This window comes from Oryzias melastigma, linkage group LG12, assembly GCF_002922805.2.
Source record: "Oryzias melastigma strain HK-1 linkage group LG12, ASM292280v2, whole genome shotgun sequence".
NCBI lineage: Eukaryota > Metazoa > Chordata > Actinopteri > Beloniformes > Adrianichthyidae > Oryzias > Oryzias melastigma.
Window position 1 is genome coordinate 11,427,578 of NC_050523.1, and position 20,405 is coordinate 11,447,982.

The 20,405-nt window shown below is 36.1% G+C and overlaps 1 protein-coding gene across 1 annotated transcript in view; it reads left to right on the plus strand.

The window, feature by feature from the left end:
- The window catches only part of LOC112163022 (astrotactin-2), a 313,961-nt gene that overhangs the window by 187,174 nt on the left and 106,382 nt on the right, over positions 1 to 20,405 (plus strand). The window contains exon 12 of the mRNA XM_024299108.2: positions 18,975 to 19,141. Within this exon, the coding sequence (XP_024154876.1) occupies positions 18,975 to 19,141 (167 nt within the window). The remainder of the gene's footprint in view (positions 1 to 18,974; positions 19,142 to 20,405) is intronic.

The following is a 20,405-nucleotide window of genomic DNA, read 5'->3' on the forward strand; positions in this document are numbered from 1 at the left end:
TCACTTTGTTAAACACATTTTAAGATAGCAATCAATTGAATTTTTAATCCTACTATCAAAAGCTATCCTTTGTATATTTTTGATATAATTCTGTCCTCCAGCAACAATCTTGTTATGGCTGATTTAAACACAAGACTTTCAGAGGGATTCTTTTGGATTTATCAGTTATTCACGTTAACCTGGAATACCTGTGTGTAGTGTGCAAAACATAACGATATATGCAGTATTCTCCCCTTATTTGTAGAGGTTAGGGACTGGAGACATACCCGAATACCTCAAATCCGAAGCCCCCCCACACACACACACACACAACCAACGGCCGTAGAATGTCTGTTACCGATCCATATACTCATCAAAAACACTTCTGATCATGCTTTGTAAAACATTTATTAAGGAACATTGGAGTATTGCTCGACATAAAGAGCACAGCAGCACCCCCTTCAGAACCAAAAGTTTCATACAAGCATTTTGTGATAAAATGGAAGAGTCCCGTGACTGAAAAAAAATCTGCAAATATGTGAAACTGCGAATAATGCAATGCAAATAAGCGGATGAACACTGTATATGGAGGAAGATAGGTGTCATATTGAAACATATGCATTAAAAACTGAGAAACCCTGTGTTCAAAACACTGATAAGTCGTATTAAAAACACAAAAAGTCTTAGTCAAAACACAAAAAAGTCATATTAAAAAAACACAAAAGTTTTTTTTTTAAATATAGAGAAGTTGTAGTCAAAACAGATATATCAAATATAAAACCAAATGTTGTATTCATATTTTTTTATTTTTTTTTCTAAGTGTGCACAACTTTGTCTAAAAGTATACATTTAATTTTCCCTGTAATATTACCCCATAAGCTTAACTCCTATTGTGTTGAGAGTTTAAGAACATTTAAACTTTTTTTTTGTTTTTCTGACTGATTTTCTGGCATCTCTCTTCATAAAATCCCATTTGGAACCTAAACTTTACTTTGGTTTTTGTCGTAACATTGTATCTTTGACCTTTTCTCCTGACGTGTTTGCAAGTAAAAGGTGACTGAAAACTTCTAATGTCAGGCTTTAGACAGCACAAGCCAGGCCTGCGTTGTAAAGTAATTAAATTGATGAGCCGTCTCAATTGCTGGAGGAGGATTCTGTGAGTCATTAAAAGCTTGGATCAGACTATAAATCGATAGGTCTTTTTGTTGTTTGTGGCAACAAAGACAAAGACATATTGAGCAATTCTCTTGTTTTCCTCTCTTCATCAACATCTTTCAAGCAGAAAAAAATTACTCTGCATGTTTTCCTTTGCAGAAAATTACCATTAAAAATGCTTGTAAAGCCTGTTTGGGGAACTTTTTGACAGCAGTTACAACACTTTTTACTTAAATTATGCAGTTTTAATTGCTGCTGATCCACAGTAATAAATAATATGCAGATTTATTTTTTTCCCTTGGAAAAGCTTTAATTAGTCTTAGTCTAACAAAACTCTTATTTACAGCCTTTAAATGAACCAAAATCATTTTAAGTTTCCCAACCAAACTCATTACAATCAATCTTCTTAATGTCCAACTCACCACAATTCACAATATATTTTTGACCTATCTTTCTTAATAAAATACATTAATCTTTGCATATGGGAACCAAACAGATTTTTTTTTACACTAATACACAATTTTTGTTTTAAAACTTCCAAGGGAAACAAGAAATATCTTACAAAGTTTTCTTTTATTCTCAAATGTCTGACTCCAAAGAAATAGTTTTATATTTACCATAAATGCATTTTTGAAGGTCATAGCCAACACATTCACATTCCCAAGTTGTGACATATTGACACATGATTAAGGACCAGTCCCGGTTTTGGATGGGGTACCGTTACAGCTACAGTACCAGACGAGGACCAAGCTAGGGTACTGGCCACAGCTTGAGCTTCGGTCCACGTCCGGTACCACGTCCAACAAAACAAACTGACCCCTGACTTAATTGGACCAGCCAGCACGTCGAAAAGTGATGAGATGGGGACACCCAAGACGTCAAAAAGTGACGTGGAGGAGTCAATATGCGACGACTTGGGAATGAAAATGTATTGTCATAGAAAATTATTACCACTTTGACCTTGCCAGAAATATTTTCATACCACTCAGTAAAAGAATTATGTCCACGATTAACAAACTTTAAGTCCACTTGAGTATTTTCATGTTATTCAATGCTTTGCATGTCGTTAAATAGCTTGAACTTGTACAAGAATAGGCGTCTGTATTAGGGGCTCAAGCCATGTTTAATGTATTTGAACTGTGGCAGCTGCATTTACATTTGATAAAGAGCTGGAGACTCTAGAGATTCCTCAAAAGAATCGCACGCCACTATTATTAATAGCTCAGAGACCCAGAGGGTGAGAGTAGTGGACAGTCGAGAGAGAGGGTATAAAATATGAATGAGTGCCTACTAATAAGCCTTAGGTTGTTTGTCAAAGTCTATCACAGATCAAGTCTCAGTATGTCATGGCACATCTTACTCACAGCTTTGACACAAATCCAAACTCAAAGAAAATCGTCCATTTGTTGGTAAATATAAAAGGAGACATGCTCAAATTCATAAATAAAACATATTGACTGTTAAATATTTAATTCATACTAGGGTATGAGCTTAAGTAGACCTAAACGGCTAACTTTTGAAGCAAAAATGACATTTCAGTGTCTGTGGTACCCCCAATTATTAATTATTACCTAAAAAAGTGGCAAAGCCTTCAAAATCCTAAAAGATTAACTCTGAGAATCGTAGACACAGCTGCTATTTTTTTTTCCTGACACTTGTCACAATCACCCTTGTCACAGTGGGTGCTAACATGCAGACATGCCACAGGGCTTACAATCCATTATCAAAGTCAGTCCCTCAAGGCTGGCTGCTGCTCTTAAGACAGTCTAAAATGCATTTGCAGTGAATTATAATTTAGTCAGGGCCAGTTTTGACATGCAGGAGACATTAGCTTTTCTATTTTGCCTTTGTTCCTTTTCTATAAAAGCATGAGAGGATGCTGGTTTATTCCTGAGACCACTGAGCTCAGCAGAGGCGCCGACGTTGCAAACAAAGTGATTACTGACACACAGGGGCAGATTTACTCTCTTTGCACTTGGTGTGAGTTCTGTTTTCGCATAAAAAAGTGACTGCTGGTATTTACTGTCGAGGCACAGAGGTAAATTTTCACCTTGGAGGGCGAAGCTTTCTTTGGCCCTGATGCATAAGTATTTATGGGAGTTTCTCTTATAGAGAGCAAACTCTAATGAAGACCTCAACTCAATTACTTTATATCAGATTGTTTATTATGAAGCACTGAAAAAAATATAACTTTATTTAAATAGACAAAAGAAGACTGTAAATGCTTGTATGTTGTTTGACAAAATGATGAAATGCCAGTGAATTGATTAAGGGGCAAACCACTTCAATATGAGGGGTGAGGAAAACCGTAATTAGAAACACTGTCCGGTTTGTTTTTGAATCACGATTGAAGTCAGTACATTTGTAGATTCTTTAAAACCTTTTTTTTTTGTATACTGATGGCTTTAGGTAAATATCCAATCTTTGTCTAGTCCTCTCAGTAAACTCCCCCCTAAGTGGGCACTTTCATCAAATTGCCTGCTGCAGGTAGATTAGAAAAGGCTGCAGGTTTCATTTGTGGAGTTGCTTTTATTGAGATGTAAATGGATATGTGTGCGCCTGTAATCCCGTGTGCCAAGTCTTAATAAATGTCTCACTGTGTGCTGGAGAAAAAAAAGTGAAGTCTTAAAGGCTCTTCGTCAAAATTCACAAGCACAGTAACAGCTGGCTGAACCCACTCGCGTCAGTTAAGATTGCACAACTGAGGCTTTAGTCTGTACTTGGTCATGAATATTGGTTGAAAGCTAACTGGTGAAAAGATTGGCAGATCTCAGACTTTTATTTTTCGCATTGTTATATTGTTTGTTGGTTATGTATCAAAAAATAAGATACTTTTAGTCATTTAGTTTTTCTTTTTTTTGTCTAGTCTAAGGGTCTGCATCCAGAGAATCTAGAGACACTTTAATCCCTCTGCTGTGGGTCTTAATATTTGAAGAAAAAAGCTAACAATTTGAATAAATAATGGGTTTGCAGTTTTAGTGAACTAAAATTTGTGTTAAAATGTTTAGCTTTTCAGAAAAATAACCAGGTTAAATCTGCAGTCGAGGTGGTTTATTATTAGAATAACCTTAATATTCTTATTATCTGCTGCACAACAGTATCTAGTTGCTATTTGGAGACAAACTCCTTAAAGAATATCATTGCATTTAAATGTGTTGATTTTTTAAAATAATTGAATTTTACACAATAATGGGGCTGATATCACAAATAATGTCCAGAATCAATTTGGGTCGATTCACTATAGTCTGGATTGATTCAAAACCATTTTTTTTAATTATCTTGGTCCACTCATTTGAATTCAGTTTTGAGTTTGAACGGTTTACATATTCAGACAAGTTTGTTTAGAAATACATTAATAATCTAATTATGTTTTGAAGATATTCATATTGGTCTGATACAGTTGCATACTGTCCATTTTTTCTTGTAAAATAATAAGGAGATTGTTAATAGCATGCAGTGTTACATGGATTCTCAGATGGAGAAGCTCCAACAATTGCTCTGCTTCTCCAGGAGGGAGTTTCAGTTTGGGCACTAGGTGGCGATTGAGTTATAGCATTACACCTTATTCCAGATGAGGAAGAAAGTATGAGCAAAAAGCTGTTTTTAGATCACAAATAATTACTTTAAAAATATTTCCTTAAAATAGTTTGGAAAATCCATACTTGTGAGTATATAAAGTTGTTAATTTAGTCAGCAATGTATGTTTAAGTTGTCTGAGCGTTAGCATTAGCCGTCCTTTGGGAAATACCATATACTGTACATCAGCATTAAGCTAGCAAATATTAGGATTATGCGTTAGATTGATCTCTACTTTAACAGATCGATTATTTATCGATTAAGCTAAGAGTTTGCTTCAGCCAGTAGACATTATTGTTCCACACAGTTGTATGTAACCAACTATAAGTACACAGCCTGGTTGATATTTGCATAAGCCACGATCAATAGGCAGCCGTCTAAGTTTAAAAGACTGGCAAAGTTAAAAACAAGTGTATAGAGCTTTCGCTCAAAAGTCGAGAAATCTACCAGGTTAAACCACACTGTCCCACTGTGACAGTTCCATGAGGCACAAAAACGTCTTCTGGAACTATAACTAATTTCATGTATTATATCAGCGTTCCCCAACCTCTTTGTGGCTGTGGACCGGTCAGCCCCAGAGGATTTAATCGCGGACCAGGGCGCGCCAATAGGAGGGGGCATGACAAAGGGACACTATATTTTAACGCCACGCAACTTTATTAATAATAACACCATGTAAGACCACCAGTAGGACATCAAACCAATTAATGTTATGAACATTATGCAAGTAGTTCTTCTATCCCTCACTACTCCCTTATTCATTTGCAAATAAAATGTTCCACATGCAACTTCTCTCGTGTTGCATCCCACCAGGTTACTTTTAGTGCTCAAGTGACTGAAAGATAACCAAGAGAATCCAGTCAAAAGATTTATCTGAATAAAGATCTTACAGACGTATAGTCATTTTGCCTCCTTGACTAAATTTTACAGCTCAAGTGCTCGAAGATGTTGCTGAGTGAATCCGGTTATTTTTCAAAATAAAAGATTGTTGAGACTCAAAAGAAAAAAAAAACAGGTATAATAATTCATTATTTACTCCGATGCCGATTGATCCACGTACCAGTACCGCTCCACTGCCTGGTGGTGGGGGACCTCTGTATTATACAATTGGTCCTATAACTGACCATGCACAAATCAAATATTTTATCTCTTGGCCTTATAAGTGAATGTGAATGTGAGTGTGAATGGCTGTGTGATTGCGGCCCTGTGACTGACTGGCGACCTGTCCGAAAGTGGCTGGGTTAGGCTCCGGCAGCCCCGTGACCCCAAAAGGGACAAAGCGGTTTAGAAGATCGATGGCCTTTAAGTATTGTACTTACAACATAGTTCTTGAAAATGTTACTATATTGTATTGTGTGTCAGTCTTTTCAATGCTGTCACTGTGCATGGTGAACACACCAACACATCAGAACCGTGAGAAGCCACACCTACATTCTGAAATATTACAGTCCTCTTTGCAGGACCTAACAATATAAACAATGTTTATGTCTTTGACGTTATTGGTCATATTTTTTGCTTTCAAAGAAGTAATCATTTCGATGCGCTTTAATGTACTGTGTATACTGCCCCAGAGCGGGCGGTGTACTTTACAACAATCTGTGTGATTTACATAACCTGTCACTGGTTGTAACCTTGAGGCTGATCAGTATGTATTTGAGGAACGGTCCAATTTCTTCCTAATAGAAAATAAAGTAGACCCCACTGAAGAGATACTGGCGTAACATGGTTTAAATCTCACCTAGCCCTGGAGAAAGGGCTTTTAATTTCCAGGTCTCACCTCTGCAAACCTTACATAGACGCTTAGCATTTTCAATCATCATAAACACCTTGCTGTTGGCGCTTATATTTGAAACTATTGCAATTGTGCAGATTCTTTTTTTGTATAATGCATTTACTATGTTAATGAAATATATTACTTTCAATATTATGCAAGAAAAGAGTACTAATGCAGAAGTCTCTTTTCAACTTCAAATTGTTTCATTTCTTAAGAGAGAAAACTTACAATAATTTTGGTTATTCCTTTTGGAATATTGTCAACCAAAGTCAAGGTATACCGCATACGAAGGCTGCTCTCTCCTTCCTGGCATATTGTGGCATTCAGCTAACATAATGTATCTGTCATGCTAATGGAAACCCACAGAAGCTTAGCAGATGGAAAGATGTTTGTTGCATATCTTTCATAGGTTTATGTCTCTTTTGGGACCTCTCTGGAAGCTATTTGGATCTGAGATTGGCAAAGATGTATTTTTTCAACTCTGAGCACCAATCTAGACTTTAATTTAGCCCCATCAAACTACAGCTATTAATCAAATTTTGTAGAAGAGAGATACTGTTGTCTCTGATCTCATTTAAAGTCTGTTCTACAGAGTCCCAGAATGCAAGAGTTTATTAAAACATGTGGCACAGTCCATTATGAGCTGTCACTGTGCAGCCAGATTTCTGCTTGGCTTCCTCAGGCGTGCATGAAAAGCCAGCAGGGAAAAAAAAGTGCCATTCCGACCAAAACAAATCGCGATCCCCCTTTGCCCACCATGCCTTGTATGTCCCCATAGTTTGGTGCCCCTGAGCAACTGAGCATCATGATTTCTCCTGCTTGGTTGCACAACCTAGTTTACCTCCGAAGTTTAGCGCTTTATGGTGTAAACTAAATGCACGCCGTTCTTTTATTTCATTCATTTCACCATTCATTATGACACTCCCGATTTACTGCTAAGTGCTGTGTCTCATTTAGTACACTACAGAGATTTGGATGAGACTTCAAAAGCAAGTGTAGCATGGAATTCATTTCAGAAAAGCTTGCAGAGGAAGCAATATTCAAAATGCATAAATAACCAACATCTATAGTAATTACGGATACTCCTACTGGCTCAAAACTCTTCAGATTCACATTAACAAGTTCAAATAGATCAAAGAACATTGTTGTTTAGGAAAAAAATTGGAGTCACTTTAGCCACAGAGGTTCACTATTTATCAGTTGTTCACCAAAGAAAAAAAATTGAACAAAATTGGACATCTATAAACTAATGGAGGAAATAAAATAAATTGTAGTTTTAACACTTTTACTGGGATAATATAGTAGGATTCTGGGACTATTCTTCATTTTGGAAACCATCTGCTCTGTTACTACCAGAAACCATAGCTCTGTTCCTCTACCCCTCGCTTTGGAAAGTAGATTCATAAAAATTATACACTCATTAATTAGTTGATATTTTAGTCCACAAATTTAAGTAGCTCTTTGCTCAAATAACCTTTTACAGTTTTCCTTCGGACTCAATCCAAATCTTCTTTGTGCAAAAATTATTTTTTGCCACTAATCAAAGGACAATTACTGGCAAAATAGGAGCCTTTCATTTTGGTTCAGCTTTCTTCCTTTCTTTTTTTATGTCTTTCTTTTTATTGACGCATCCATTAGTAACAGAATCTGCAACATCAAGGGACTTCCAACTTCTACATTTGCTAATTCCCACTCTGTTAAGCAAAGATGATGGAGGAAGTATGTGGTAATGTGCCAGATCAAACATGTTGTGTGATCCATTGATCTGTATTAGCTCTATTTCATTTTCACAGACATCACCATCCATTGACTGTATATGAGAACTGGACTGAGTAACCCCCCCTCCTCCCTTTTTTATTTTTCCAAACAGGAAGTATCTGCTAGTTCCAAAAAGCCATGGACTAATATTGAGAAATAAGTTACTATTTCTTTGTCATTATTTTTGTCAGAATACCAGTAATCATTCTTGCTCTACTATCTGTTTTTAACAGATAGTTGCTTATATTTTTTCTTTTTATGTGGAGGAAGTTATAAACTGACCAATCAGACGCCTCGATATGTGGTCTCATCTTGAACATTCAAAACGTTCCCACTTGAAGGGGAAGGTGTCAAATGGAAGAAACACTAGCAGGACTCCACTCATGACTCAGAACTTCATGAACTTCTCATTTCTTTTATTTGCATTTTGGTTTCAGAATAGATTATTGTTTCCAGTGAGAGTTAGTGAGCACTAGGTCATGCAGATTGAGTTGTGAGTAAACAACTGTATAGTGACAGTTCTTATGAAAATATAATCTGTTTTATAATTAAGTTGCAAATAACTGGAAATGACTAAATTTCAAATAACAAATGCTAAAATTTTTAATTAATCATGATCAAGTAACTATCAATTAATAAATTAGAAATCACCATAAGTGTGCAGGCATGTTGGCAGTTGTGACCTAACAGTTTGGTTGACAGATCCTCTCCAAGTGATAGGGATGTGGACTTCCAACAAGCTCACTCCTGATTGGGTAGAGTCGTTGTCAAAGACCGACTCAGACCAATCACAGCTGACTGACAATTTCTGGTTCCAAAATGGTAACGTCCGTATTGCAAACAAAGGCAACCGAATTGATTTCATTTCATTTCATTGGAACCGAAAGTAAGTCATTAACCATGACTGGGGTCACACTCATTCGGTCCAGTTCTCATATACAGTCAATGTCACCATTTTGATATTTTATGATGTTGTAAGCCTTTTTTTAAAAAAAGGGACAAAGAGTTGATACCAAAAAGTTCGGCAGTTGTTCAAATACATGCAAGAACTTTGTGTTAGAGTTAAAGCTTCAGTTATATTTTAGTCGAATTGAGTGCAATTTTGCCTCCATCTCTCTAATAAAATCAAGTGTTTTACATATTAATTTACCTCCAGAACACGTGTCATTGATGATAAACCAAACAACAAAGATGAATAAAATCTATTTTTGAATCAAACTATAAGTACAGTACTCTCTTCTTTGTTTTTAAGTTGAATCTCTTTATATACAGTGAACAGGCTGGCTCTAACCCAAGTGAAAAACACTGGAACATGTAAGTTTTACATTGTAGACAGAAGCTTAATATCTACCACCTAAAACTCTTGTTTTCTAATTGAGAATCAAGGTCACAGTCTTTGATGAGTCCAACTTGTTAGATTTGCTGACTGAATTGATGACAAAGAGCGTCCTTCATGGTTACCAGCTTTCACTAGAGCTTAGTCACTCACTGCCAGCAATGTTAACAACTCATTTGTATAAGAATTGATTGTATATTATTGATCGGCCTGGTGCTTTATGCATAAAACTCATAATGGCTGACTGGGAAAATCCACATTCGCCATCTGCTATCTCTGCAAGTGAGAAGTTGCTCCAGGTTCTTCTTTACCTTTCAACTCTTTCTCAGGGTTGTGTTACTATCTCCAAACAATACACCTTTCCTTTCATTTTGCTGATTCTCTTTTGACACACAAAGACGCCTAACAACCCGTCCCAACCCGCTTGCTGCTGCCAAAGCCTTAGCTGGATGCACTTGTTTAGGGGTTGACCTGTACAGGTGCAAGTTTTTAGGTTTTCTGGGTCTGTGGAGGCTCATAGAAAGTGGCGGCTAAATCTTAAAGGGAGAAAAGGAGTGTCGTGTGCATGTGGAAGGTGTATCATGAAGCTTTTGGAAGGATATTGTGAGTTGTACACACTCATGACAAATGAGTGATGCTGTCATTTGGTTTCCGTATGTTCCACTCTAGTCGTTAGTGAGGTGCACTACTGGTCCCTTGCTGACTGAGCGTGCATGTCGCTCACACAGTGTGCAAGTGATATGTAAACGCCCGTAGGATGGTCACACAGACTACGCTCTAATTGTCTAATGTCCCAAATTCTACGAGTCAGGAGCATGTAAGAGGCATGTCCTTATGACTTGAACAGCACTAACTGGCCCCTTGTGTAGTGAGCAGGATGGACACTCTCGAGTTTATCTACTTCACACTTTCTTTATCCTTATGTATTGTTAAGGTGTTTGTTACAACTTGTTGCTGGAAGAATGAAAGTAGAAAAAATGTGCGTTCATATTTTTTGCCTCTACAGGTTCACTGAGTGGTCTAAGACTAATATTTTCTGTGGGCTGACGCCATACCTCGGTCAGATTTGTCTTTTACTAAGCCATACCTACCTGTAAAGGTGCTTACACACTAAGACCAAGTCAACTCGTGCTCAAACTGCCATTTTCAATAAAATTTCAGGCTTCTACGTCCGGAACACCAGATTTTAAGTCTGGTCGCGGGTTATAAATAAAAATTGGGCATTCATTGATTGTGTGCTGAGTTTTCAACTGGTTGTACTTTTTCACACTTAATCGCAGCAGTATTATGACTAATCTTGGACTCTGATTTGGTAGTGACGTGTTGGTAGTAGGGATGCAACAATACAGTTTGTTCATGGTTCGAACAATAAAAAAAACTGAAATCCTACAATTCCACAGACTTTGATTTATTTTTCAAACAGAAATAACATAACACAAACTTCAGATTTTTTTCAAGTGCACAGTTCTTGGCATTTATTGTAGAATCCCATTCAAAAAGAACTCTTGTAAACTTGTAAACATTTCAACTGATAATGGAATTTTAAAAGTGTCTCATTCTCCAATAGTTGGAAACACCAACAGAATGAACTGCAACAATTGCGCTCTTAAGTTTTGACAGCTAAATTTTATACACAATCTAAACTGAACTATTTAACATATTTAGAACTGACTTACTCTGAAGTCCAAATAAATAACAGCAACACAAGTAAAGTGTAGTATCAAGTAAAGTGTCAGTATTTTTTTCATGTACCTTAAGATTATTTTGCAAAAGGATAAGCTGCTCTTTTTTTAAGCATTTAGCTTAAACTTATTTTCCCTGGCTGTAACTCCCATAGGAAGGTAATTTCGGGCAGGGAGAGGGATAGTGGCGATTTTTTACAGTAGATAGCCTCAGCCACATGAAGACATGAATACCTAGACATGCTAAAGGCGCCTCACAGTGGTATTGAATACATAAAATGTTTATTGTGAAACGCGTATTGAACGGTTCGGTTTTACATGAATATTGTTACATCCCTAGTGGGTAACATCCTTTTCATAGCACGAAAATACCAACCGTTATAAACATGATCACAAAAGAGAAACTACTAGTTTTGCACACCTGTGTGAATGTATCATAAGGAAAATTTTTGACTAAACCCTAACCCAGAGCAAAACTCTACATTTTCCTCCAGCTTTTTCCTCCTCTCACTACAGATGACAGTTATAGTCCGTAGAGATTTCTTTCTAACCTCATCTATAAGTCTGTCCTTCACCACAGTAAACTAGAGGCTCAGCTGATCCTTGATGCGGTACCACCTTCAACTCCCCTCTCATGGTCTTACTGCTTTCATACATGTCCTGCATAACTCCAACACACTTCTCTGTCACCGCATGCTTTATCATACAAACCACAGCTCATCTCTCTGCACCCTGTCCTAGTCTTTGTTTAGATCTGCAAAGACACAAAGCAGCTCCTTCTGACCTTCTCTGTTCTTCTCTATCAACATCCTCAAAGCAAACATTGGATCTGTGGTTCTCTTTGTTGGCATGAAGCCGTGATGTTGCTCACAAACGCTTACTTCTGACCTCAGCCTAGCTCCTACTATTCGTCTCCTTGTTTGACTCATCTTCTTCATCATCTACATTTCCTTTTGTTTTTCAAAAATGGACACTTCTCCATGACTCTGGCATTCATTTTCTCTCCAAGATCTTGTGAACAGTAATTCTTGTAATCAGAAATTCTATTCTATTCATAGGTATGTCAGAACCTACTACCTTTCTACTCTTTATACTTTTCTAGTACTTCCATCATTTCAACTTTATTGATCTTTGCTACTTCCTGCTCCACAACACCAACCTCTTCTACTCTGTGCTCTCTAACTTTCCTTGTTCATCAAAGTTCTTCTTCCATCACTTGTGGAACCTGTTAACACATTTCTATCCCTGACCTTGATCACCCCAACCTGCTAAACATCCTTCCCATTTCCTTTTCTCTGCCCTGCCAACCTGTACAGATCCACCTCTCCCTCTTTTGTGTCCAACCTGTCATAAGTCTTTGTATACGCTCTACTTGGCCTTTGCCTCTTCCGCCTTCAACTTCACCTTCAGCCTCTCCCTGTACCACTCTCTTCTGTTCTCCACTTTTTCTTAGCAAACCGCTTCCTCTTAAAAGATTGTCTTCACCTCTGGACTATATACTGTAGCACTTAGGTCAGCAACCCTTTAGCTTCACCCTCTTAAGGGTTAGTGTCTGTACTCCAATATGTTATTTATTTCTTTTTTTGTGCTACGTTTTTTTCACATTTGGTCTGTTTATTGTTGGCAGTTTTCCACCAAAACCAAAAACAAATGTAAAGGGAGAACTCTAGTCACCTGTTTACACATGGAACATTTTAAAGTATTGTTAACTCATATATCATTGACAAAGCTAGATATCAACTATAATGTGTTTTACTCTAAGTTATGAAAATAAATAAAAACAAACTCTAAAAAGCCTGTGTAGATGTTGTGCAACTTTCAAGTACTTTAGACAATGCAGCACAAAGCTTTTCTCTTCCTCTTAATATAGTGATTTATTCTAAAAGAGTTTAGTTTCATGTATTTTAATTTGAAACATAAATAGACCATCATTTCCAATTAAGAAAACAGAGAAATTACATGATATATACGACTACACAATGATTTTCGAAAGCACTTTGTTGCATGCTGTCCAGATTTGTGTGCCTAGGCTTGTCACTTAACCCAGAAAAAACTAAGGACAGATATCTTTACTTGTATTTATTTATTCATTAATGCTGCTGACGCAGACATATAAATTGCCCTTGACGGGACATTTACTACAACCCCCATCTCATTCCAAAGCTTTTGAAAAGTTGCTGATAGCAGTCTAAGAGGTCTTTTTGTCATATGCATTAACTCCCCATTGTGGAGCTTGACAAAGGTTTTCCTGAAGTAATCTTTTGTACATGTGGTTGTACTAGATACTGATGAATCACAGTATTCAGTGCGAACGAAGAATCACCCATTATTTTGTCCTTCACTTTTATTCTCTAAAAAAATGGAGCACGTAGTGAACATAGATAACTTACAGATGAATGCATTTATAATAGATAATAGGGAAGCTTTGTAAAGATGTCCTGGACATAAACATCTAAGGATTTGCTGTAATAAATTGCATTTTAATTAGTGACCTTTATGTGGCGTGTTGCATATTGGCTACAGTTGCCATGCATGATTGCTGATGAAGTTATGTCGGAGGCATAATGAAGACATCATCTTCTGCTGCTGTGTCATTACCCATGAATCCAACTGCAATTTTGTTTTCAAGCTGATTTGTTTAAGCTCTGAGCTCAATTATTAATGATTAGTTTAGCGGAGAAAAAATCTATATGTATAATAGCATCAGGTTTGTGAATTGACTGTGAGATTTCACAAATGTAAACAGTGACATATTTAAAAGAAATACATTTTAAACAGCATTTTGACCTTAAAAGCAGTTTTGCACATGTAGTGATTTAGTGTACCAAACCACAGCAGAGATGAACAGTAAGTCAGCATATACAGAGTACCGTATTAGCCGGAGAATAAGTCACATAGGAGCCAAAAAAAGGGGAAAATAACGAAGAAAAATTCATTCACAAGTCACTTCTGAGGATTAATCCTACCCCTGGCCAAACTATGAAAAAAACTTGTATTCTGGAAAATACGGTTTTGTTGCCCAGTTTTGTTCCATTGATTCAACTGAAACAAAAAAAAAAAAAAAATCAAAATTCAGTTCAGTTCAAAATGGATCAAATATTCTTGTTTTATCAAAAAACATAAAAAAACAATCCTGCTGTTGTGGACAAAATAACTGTTTTGACCACTCCCAAAACAAATAGAGATGATTGTGTATATTTAGTCTATAAAGGTAAGCATATTCCAAAACCCAATTTGCAATTCAGTATTGTGCTGTAACTTCGTCAGTTTTTGCCACTCTAAGCACAATTTAGCAGCATTTGTTTAACTGCATTCCTTCCATATTACAAACCAACCGTTCTGCATATTATACTAATAATATTATCATATGTTCAGTTCTATTTTAAGCTTTTTCCTGTTTTACCTGAGTTAAAAAACTGCATTTACCTTCCTCAAGATTTTTATTTCCTTATTTCCAGGACTTTACTCCTTTGTTTTTCTCTTTCTTAAGACTGTCTTTACTATAAACTCAATTTTTCTCTTCATTTTCTGTTATGTCCTTAAGTACAAACATTTAGGCATCTTCATTTGTAAAAAAGATCATTAAGAAGGAGGGTTTAACAGAAATTACAAAGCTCATTATTACAGCTGAAGGCACTTTTTACAAATATGAAAACAATTAGTTTTCAAAACAAAAAATTCAAAAGTGCATTGAAATGGATGATGGTGATGCATATTCCTTTAAAAATTACTTTTGTCTCATTATATTTTTTTTTAATGAAATAAAAAATAATAACAAAAAAATGACAATCAGTCTCTCAAATTGTCACAAAGAAATGCTTTCAAACTTTTATTGGATTAACTGAGGTTCCTTATGCATTTGATTATTTACAAATGTATTTGCTGTTTACCACAACCTTTGCAGAGCAGTACTAAAACACATATTATTTCCCTTTCATGACTTTTAAAAATACACATTTGTGTTTAAAGCAATTATCCTGCTGTTTAACCTGGTTCTGTTTTAAATGTAAAAACCTTGTATCATTTAAAATGAACCCACTTGGTCCACTCTAAGTAAGTGGAAACGCTCTCACATGGCCTTGAAACACGATTGGTGTATGATTCATATTTAGGAATAAAAGAGCTTGTGGTCATGATTATAAAATATGTGTGCTTATTCAATCGGTGCCAGTATTGTTAATATAACATGAACTTAAAGGTTGGCTTTTGTAGTACTTTTACATGATTCCTTTAAAAACTAGGCCATGTCTCTTGGCTAGAAGCTAATATATTGGTGCCGCAGTGCTACTGAGTAAAAAAAAAAAAGTTTGAAAAAGGCAACAAATAGCCAATGGGTTGTGCTTTAGAACCTTTATCCAACAAAAGAGTCCTTTCAAGTGATTTTGAATTACTGACAGCTATTCCCAATGCTCCGCCTTATTGTGATGAATGGCTCCAATCTTGTTCCATGGGAAGGTTCACATTACAGCAAAGAGATATTGTTATTATATCACAGACTTGAGAGCTTTCTCTCACAGAACAGGAACATTTGGGATTTTAGGAACCAGGATGTATCTGTTTACTCTTTCTAAAACACTTTGAAACCCTTCTAAATTTAGAACACTATTGTTGTGCGATGGTAGTTTGTTTAAAAACCATGCTTTATTTTACAGGGTTTTATTATTTTTTTTTTATTTCAAAAAAGTCAAAAAAGGCCCCTGCCATGTGGTCTAGGTGGTAGTTAAAGACAGGCGACCTATTGACCCAAACCCCAAACATGGAAGTTGGCTTTAACCTTAAAGCATTTCTAGGTTTTGTTGTATTCAAAATAATATTATTTACTGGTTTCAACTTCTCAATGCACTTCTGCTGGATTATACAGGATACATTTAAATATAAAAATAGAAGGAAATACTGTGATTTTAATTTATTGTCTGTATCAAGGTTGCAAATCTATAGCGTTAAAGGCTATAAAAGTCCATGCACCTCCTACCATCCCTTATACAGGAGGAAGATATGCTCACATAAAGTTGTAGTCTTGAATGACAGCAACATCTCTTACCCAATGACCCAATTTCAGTGAACACAGCTGCCTCTGGGTAAGAGATGCAGTGTGTCAGTCAAGGAAGTGTTCAAAAACAGCACTTGATTTCAGCACTTCTTTGTATCTTTCATGTTTCAGAATGTGGAGGCAGTAAAAAAAAATGTATTTAACTACTTTAAGTACTGCTAAGATATTGAATTATTTCTTTAATCCAAACAAGGAGCTCAACATGCACCCAAGGTATTTTGTTCAGTGTTAGTTACTTTAAGTTAATGTGTCATTATCTATTTTCAAACGGATCCTACAGTTCTGTGAGATCTATAGTTTGAATTCCAACAGTTCTGGTGGTAGCTTTGTGGATTAGTAGTGACCCAGACTTTGAGGACAGAACCTGATCTCCTCTCTCATCACCTGAACCCGCAGCAGTTTTTCCAAAGCTGAGCTTTCACCCTTCATTCTGTTTCATCTTGTCAAGGAATACACACTGTCAGCTAATTTGTTGCAATATTAAGCTGACAGATTTTTCACAAAGTGAAATGCTACTTTTATTTATTTATTTTATTTATTTTATTTTGAACCCCAAACTGCTCTCATAGGCAGAAAATCATTCAGACATAGCAAAAGTCAATCAGGCTGTTAAGACTATTAGTGATGTGCTGGCTTGGCTGCTTTAAAGATCTCTGCTGCTTTTTGTCAGATCCTCTTTTCTGCTCCTGTCAGGTTTAAGTTCATTCAGGTTTGTTTTGGTTTGTCGTGTTCAAGTTCTTCAAGTTTTCTCCAATCTGCTCCAACTGTTGTCTGCAAATAAGTTTTTTTTAGCCATTAATTAAAATTAAGGACTCTATAATATTAATTAAACAAAAGTGAGTACCAATTTTTTGGACTATAGTTCATTCTGGAATATAAGTCGCAGCAGGAAAAAAGAAAAAGAAGAAGTATAATAATAAAGAAAAATATTATGTATAAGTTGTACTATTGCACTTTTAGGAGAAAAGTGCATCAAATTCAATGCACAGTACTAGTAAAAAAACATGTTCATACATTAGACTCTATAGTCACGTGTGGGAGAAGCCCAAGTTTTTAGCCTCTTTGCTATATGAAAGCATTGAACTGTAAATCTTTTTTATAATGCACAGAAGACACAGGCGACGTTGAGAGATCAGGTTTATTTCTTTTACTGCTAAAACACTGGAAAACATGTCACTATGTTTGGGTTCTTCAGATCATTCAGTGGTTTTTTGCTGTCTGAATGACAGTGGCCCCTCCATGTCTCTATAACCCAGTCTCATGACCTGCTGTTATTTTAATGTTTGTAATTCTTTTTATTTTTTGTATTTTAAGCAACCCTTTTATCCGTGCTGAGTTTAGTCTTTCCATTGGAGTTTCGTTGTGAATATTTTACAGTCAATCTGCCAGGTTAACTGATGTGCTTCCAAGGGATGGTCAAGTGGGGACCGAATTGGTAAATTATGTACATTCCACAATTCAAACAGCATTTCTGAAGCTGAAATGAAGTATGAAAACTTCTGGTGAAACATCTTGCCTCTAGAAAGGAAATAGAAAAAAATGTTGATGCGGTTTTTATTTTCTGGATGTTTTGGTTTGATTTTTTTTTCCATTTCTTAGAAGAAAAACTCCTCAATTTGTTGCCAGTGTGTTACTGAAACAAAAACTGGTGTCTCATAAAAATATAACATCTTTATTTTGTGATTCTTTTTGTTTGCCTAAGAGATGGATACACTGTTATTGTAGCTCAATCGTGTTTGTAACATGTTCTTGTGGCATTTTTCTCATGATTGAGGGACTATATTATAAAAAGGAAGCCTAAATTGGATTTCTGAGGATTTCTTTATTTAAGTGGATCAGGATTGTGAGGATCTGTGAGCCAACAGGAGAGATGGGTGATGGGAAGTTGGGTTGTTTACAATTGATCAAATGATGGTAGGAGTGGGATTTCACAATGTTTGATTAAACAAGGAATATCATACCAATATTTACTTTTCAGCTGCTTATTTTTTAGGACAATCTATGACCAGGAAAGAAAAAAAGTACCAAGAAAGATGTCTGGTGTAGTCCTTCTTTTGACTTATAAGTATTGAAAATCTGCACTACCCTAAGTTTAAGCAACCTTTTTAAAGGTTCTCCGGACTCAAGCTTTCTTGGATTTCCATTGGTTCTTTTCCTGCTGGAAATCAATGGCTGTCCACAGTGGTTCCTATCCACTGCTTAGTAGCTGGATGATCTGTTTGAATTCAATCTGTTATAAAATCTCACCTTACTGGTGAACTTTTACGTCTGTCAGATGCAGCACATTGTCCCAGGAAAAAACTGAAGTTTATACCAAAAAAAAAGCTGAGGTCGTGTTGATTTAAGGCTTTATGTTTACGGGCTGCGTGTCATGTTTTAGTCCCTGTGAAAGCATCAATTTTTTGCACTGCATTAAAGAGGATAAGTGGCTTTGATTCCTTATTTTTCTTTGTCTAAACCCACCTAAAATCCAAGCATCTGCTTCTCTTCCTTCATCTCCCCCTTTCTACTATCTTTCATTTCTCAGCAGCTTCTGTTTAAAATGCACAAACTGACCCCAGTGCCTCAATTTGTTCTTCCCTGTTCCTAATCTATTCTTCCCCCTCCTCCTCACGTCTCCTTCTCATCTCCTCTCCTTCTTTCTCTGAATTCTTTTTCTCGCAGTGTCCTGAGGGGCTGAGGCCAATGAAGGATGGCTCAGGTTGCTATGACTACTCCAGAGGCATTGACTGCACGGATGGCTTCAATGGAGGCTGCGAGCAGCTGTGTCTCCAGCAGCTTGTGCCTCTGGAAGATGACCCAAGTTCCAGCAATGTGCTCATGCATTGCGGGTGAGAATAGTCACAAACAGAGAGAAAAAAAAAGTGCCTCATAGCGTCCATTGGCTGGAGCATCAAGTCATACACATGAATTGTTGTTAAATAATTGTGTTTTTTTAATGCAATATCCATATATCAATATATTTATCAAGTATGTGGAATGTTAATTTGCTCCTTGATCAAAACTGGCACGAAATAAATGCTGCTCAGTAGCCTAAATTGGTCCAATGTCCTGCAAAAGTGTTGTTGATTTTTTGTAAAATAACCATAAAATCTAAAGATCAAAACTCAATTTGTTTGTTGTTTAATCAGACTGGAAATACTCTTGATAATAGTTGGAAATATTAGCAAATATAATTTTGCATGTATGAGATTAACCCTAGAACACTTTCGCTATAAGAAGTTACACCATCACTTTTGCTGGGTAATTTTTACCCAATATAATATACCCAATAAAAAGTATTTATCATAAAAAATAGAAAAAATATAAATATGATGACACATGATAAATTAGAATATTTGTTTTTTTTTTATTTTCAACAGTGGTTTATGTAAAAATGGTAAATGGCGTATACCTGTATAGCGCTTTCTACCCTCCTCCGAGGGCCTAAAGCGCTTCACAGTCACAGACCCATTCACCCATTCACACACTGGTGTAACAAATTGAAAATATAAACATAGGAAGATCCTAAAAACATGCTTGAAAATTACTGAAAAATGAGAAGTTGTAGACCAAAAAATTCCTAAAATAGATAATGAAGATGGAGAGTTGACCTTTGGTCCTTCCCTAAGACACATGAGACTTTACCATGGAATCCATGACACTCAGAAAAATGCAATATATTGAAAATAATGTAAATATTTTGCTTAGGGAGAAATCCCCCAGCAATAGTGCTCTAGGGTTAAAATATCTTTTATTCTGGTTCTCATACCAACATTTTTACCGTACTGTCAAACTGTTACATTTTTCTTAAGATGTATTTATTGATGGTAGAATATGTGGCCAAAAATACATTTTTTTTTGGAAAAAAAAGTATTTATCTACGACGGAGTATTAGGGCCACCAAAAAGAAAAAAAAAGTAATATTACGACTTTTTTTCTCGTAAATTTACGACATTTAATCTCGTAAATTTACGAGAAAAAAGTCGTAACTGCTAAATTACGAGAATAAAGTTGTATATTTATGGCTTTAAAAGTCATAGGCTTATATTTACGACTTTTAATCTCGTAAATTTACGAGAAAAAAACTCGTAAATTTACGAGATTAAAAGTCGT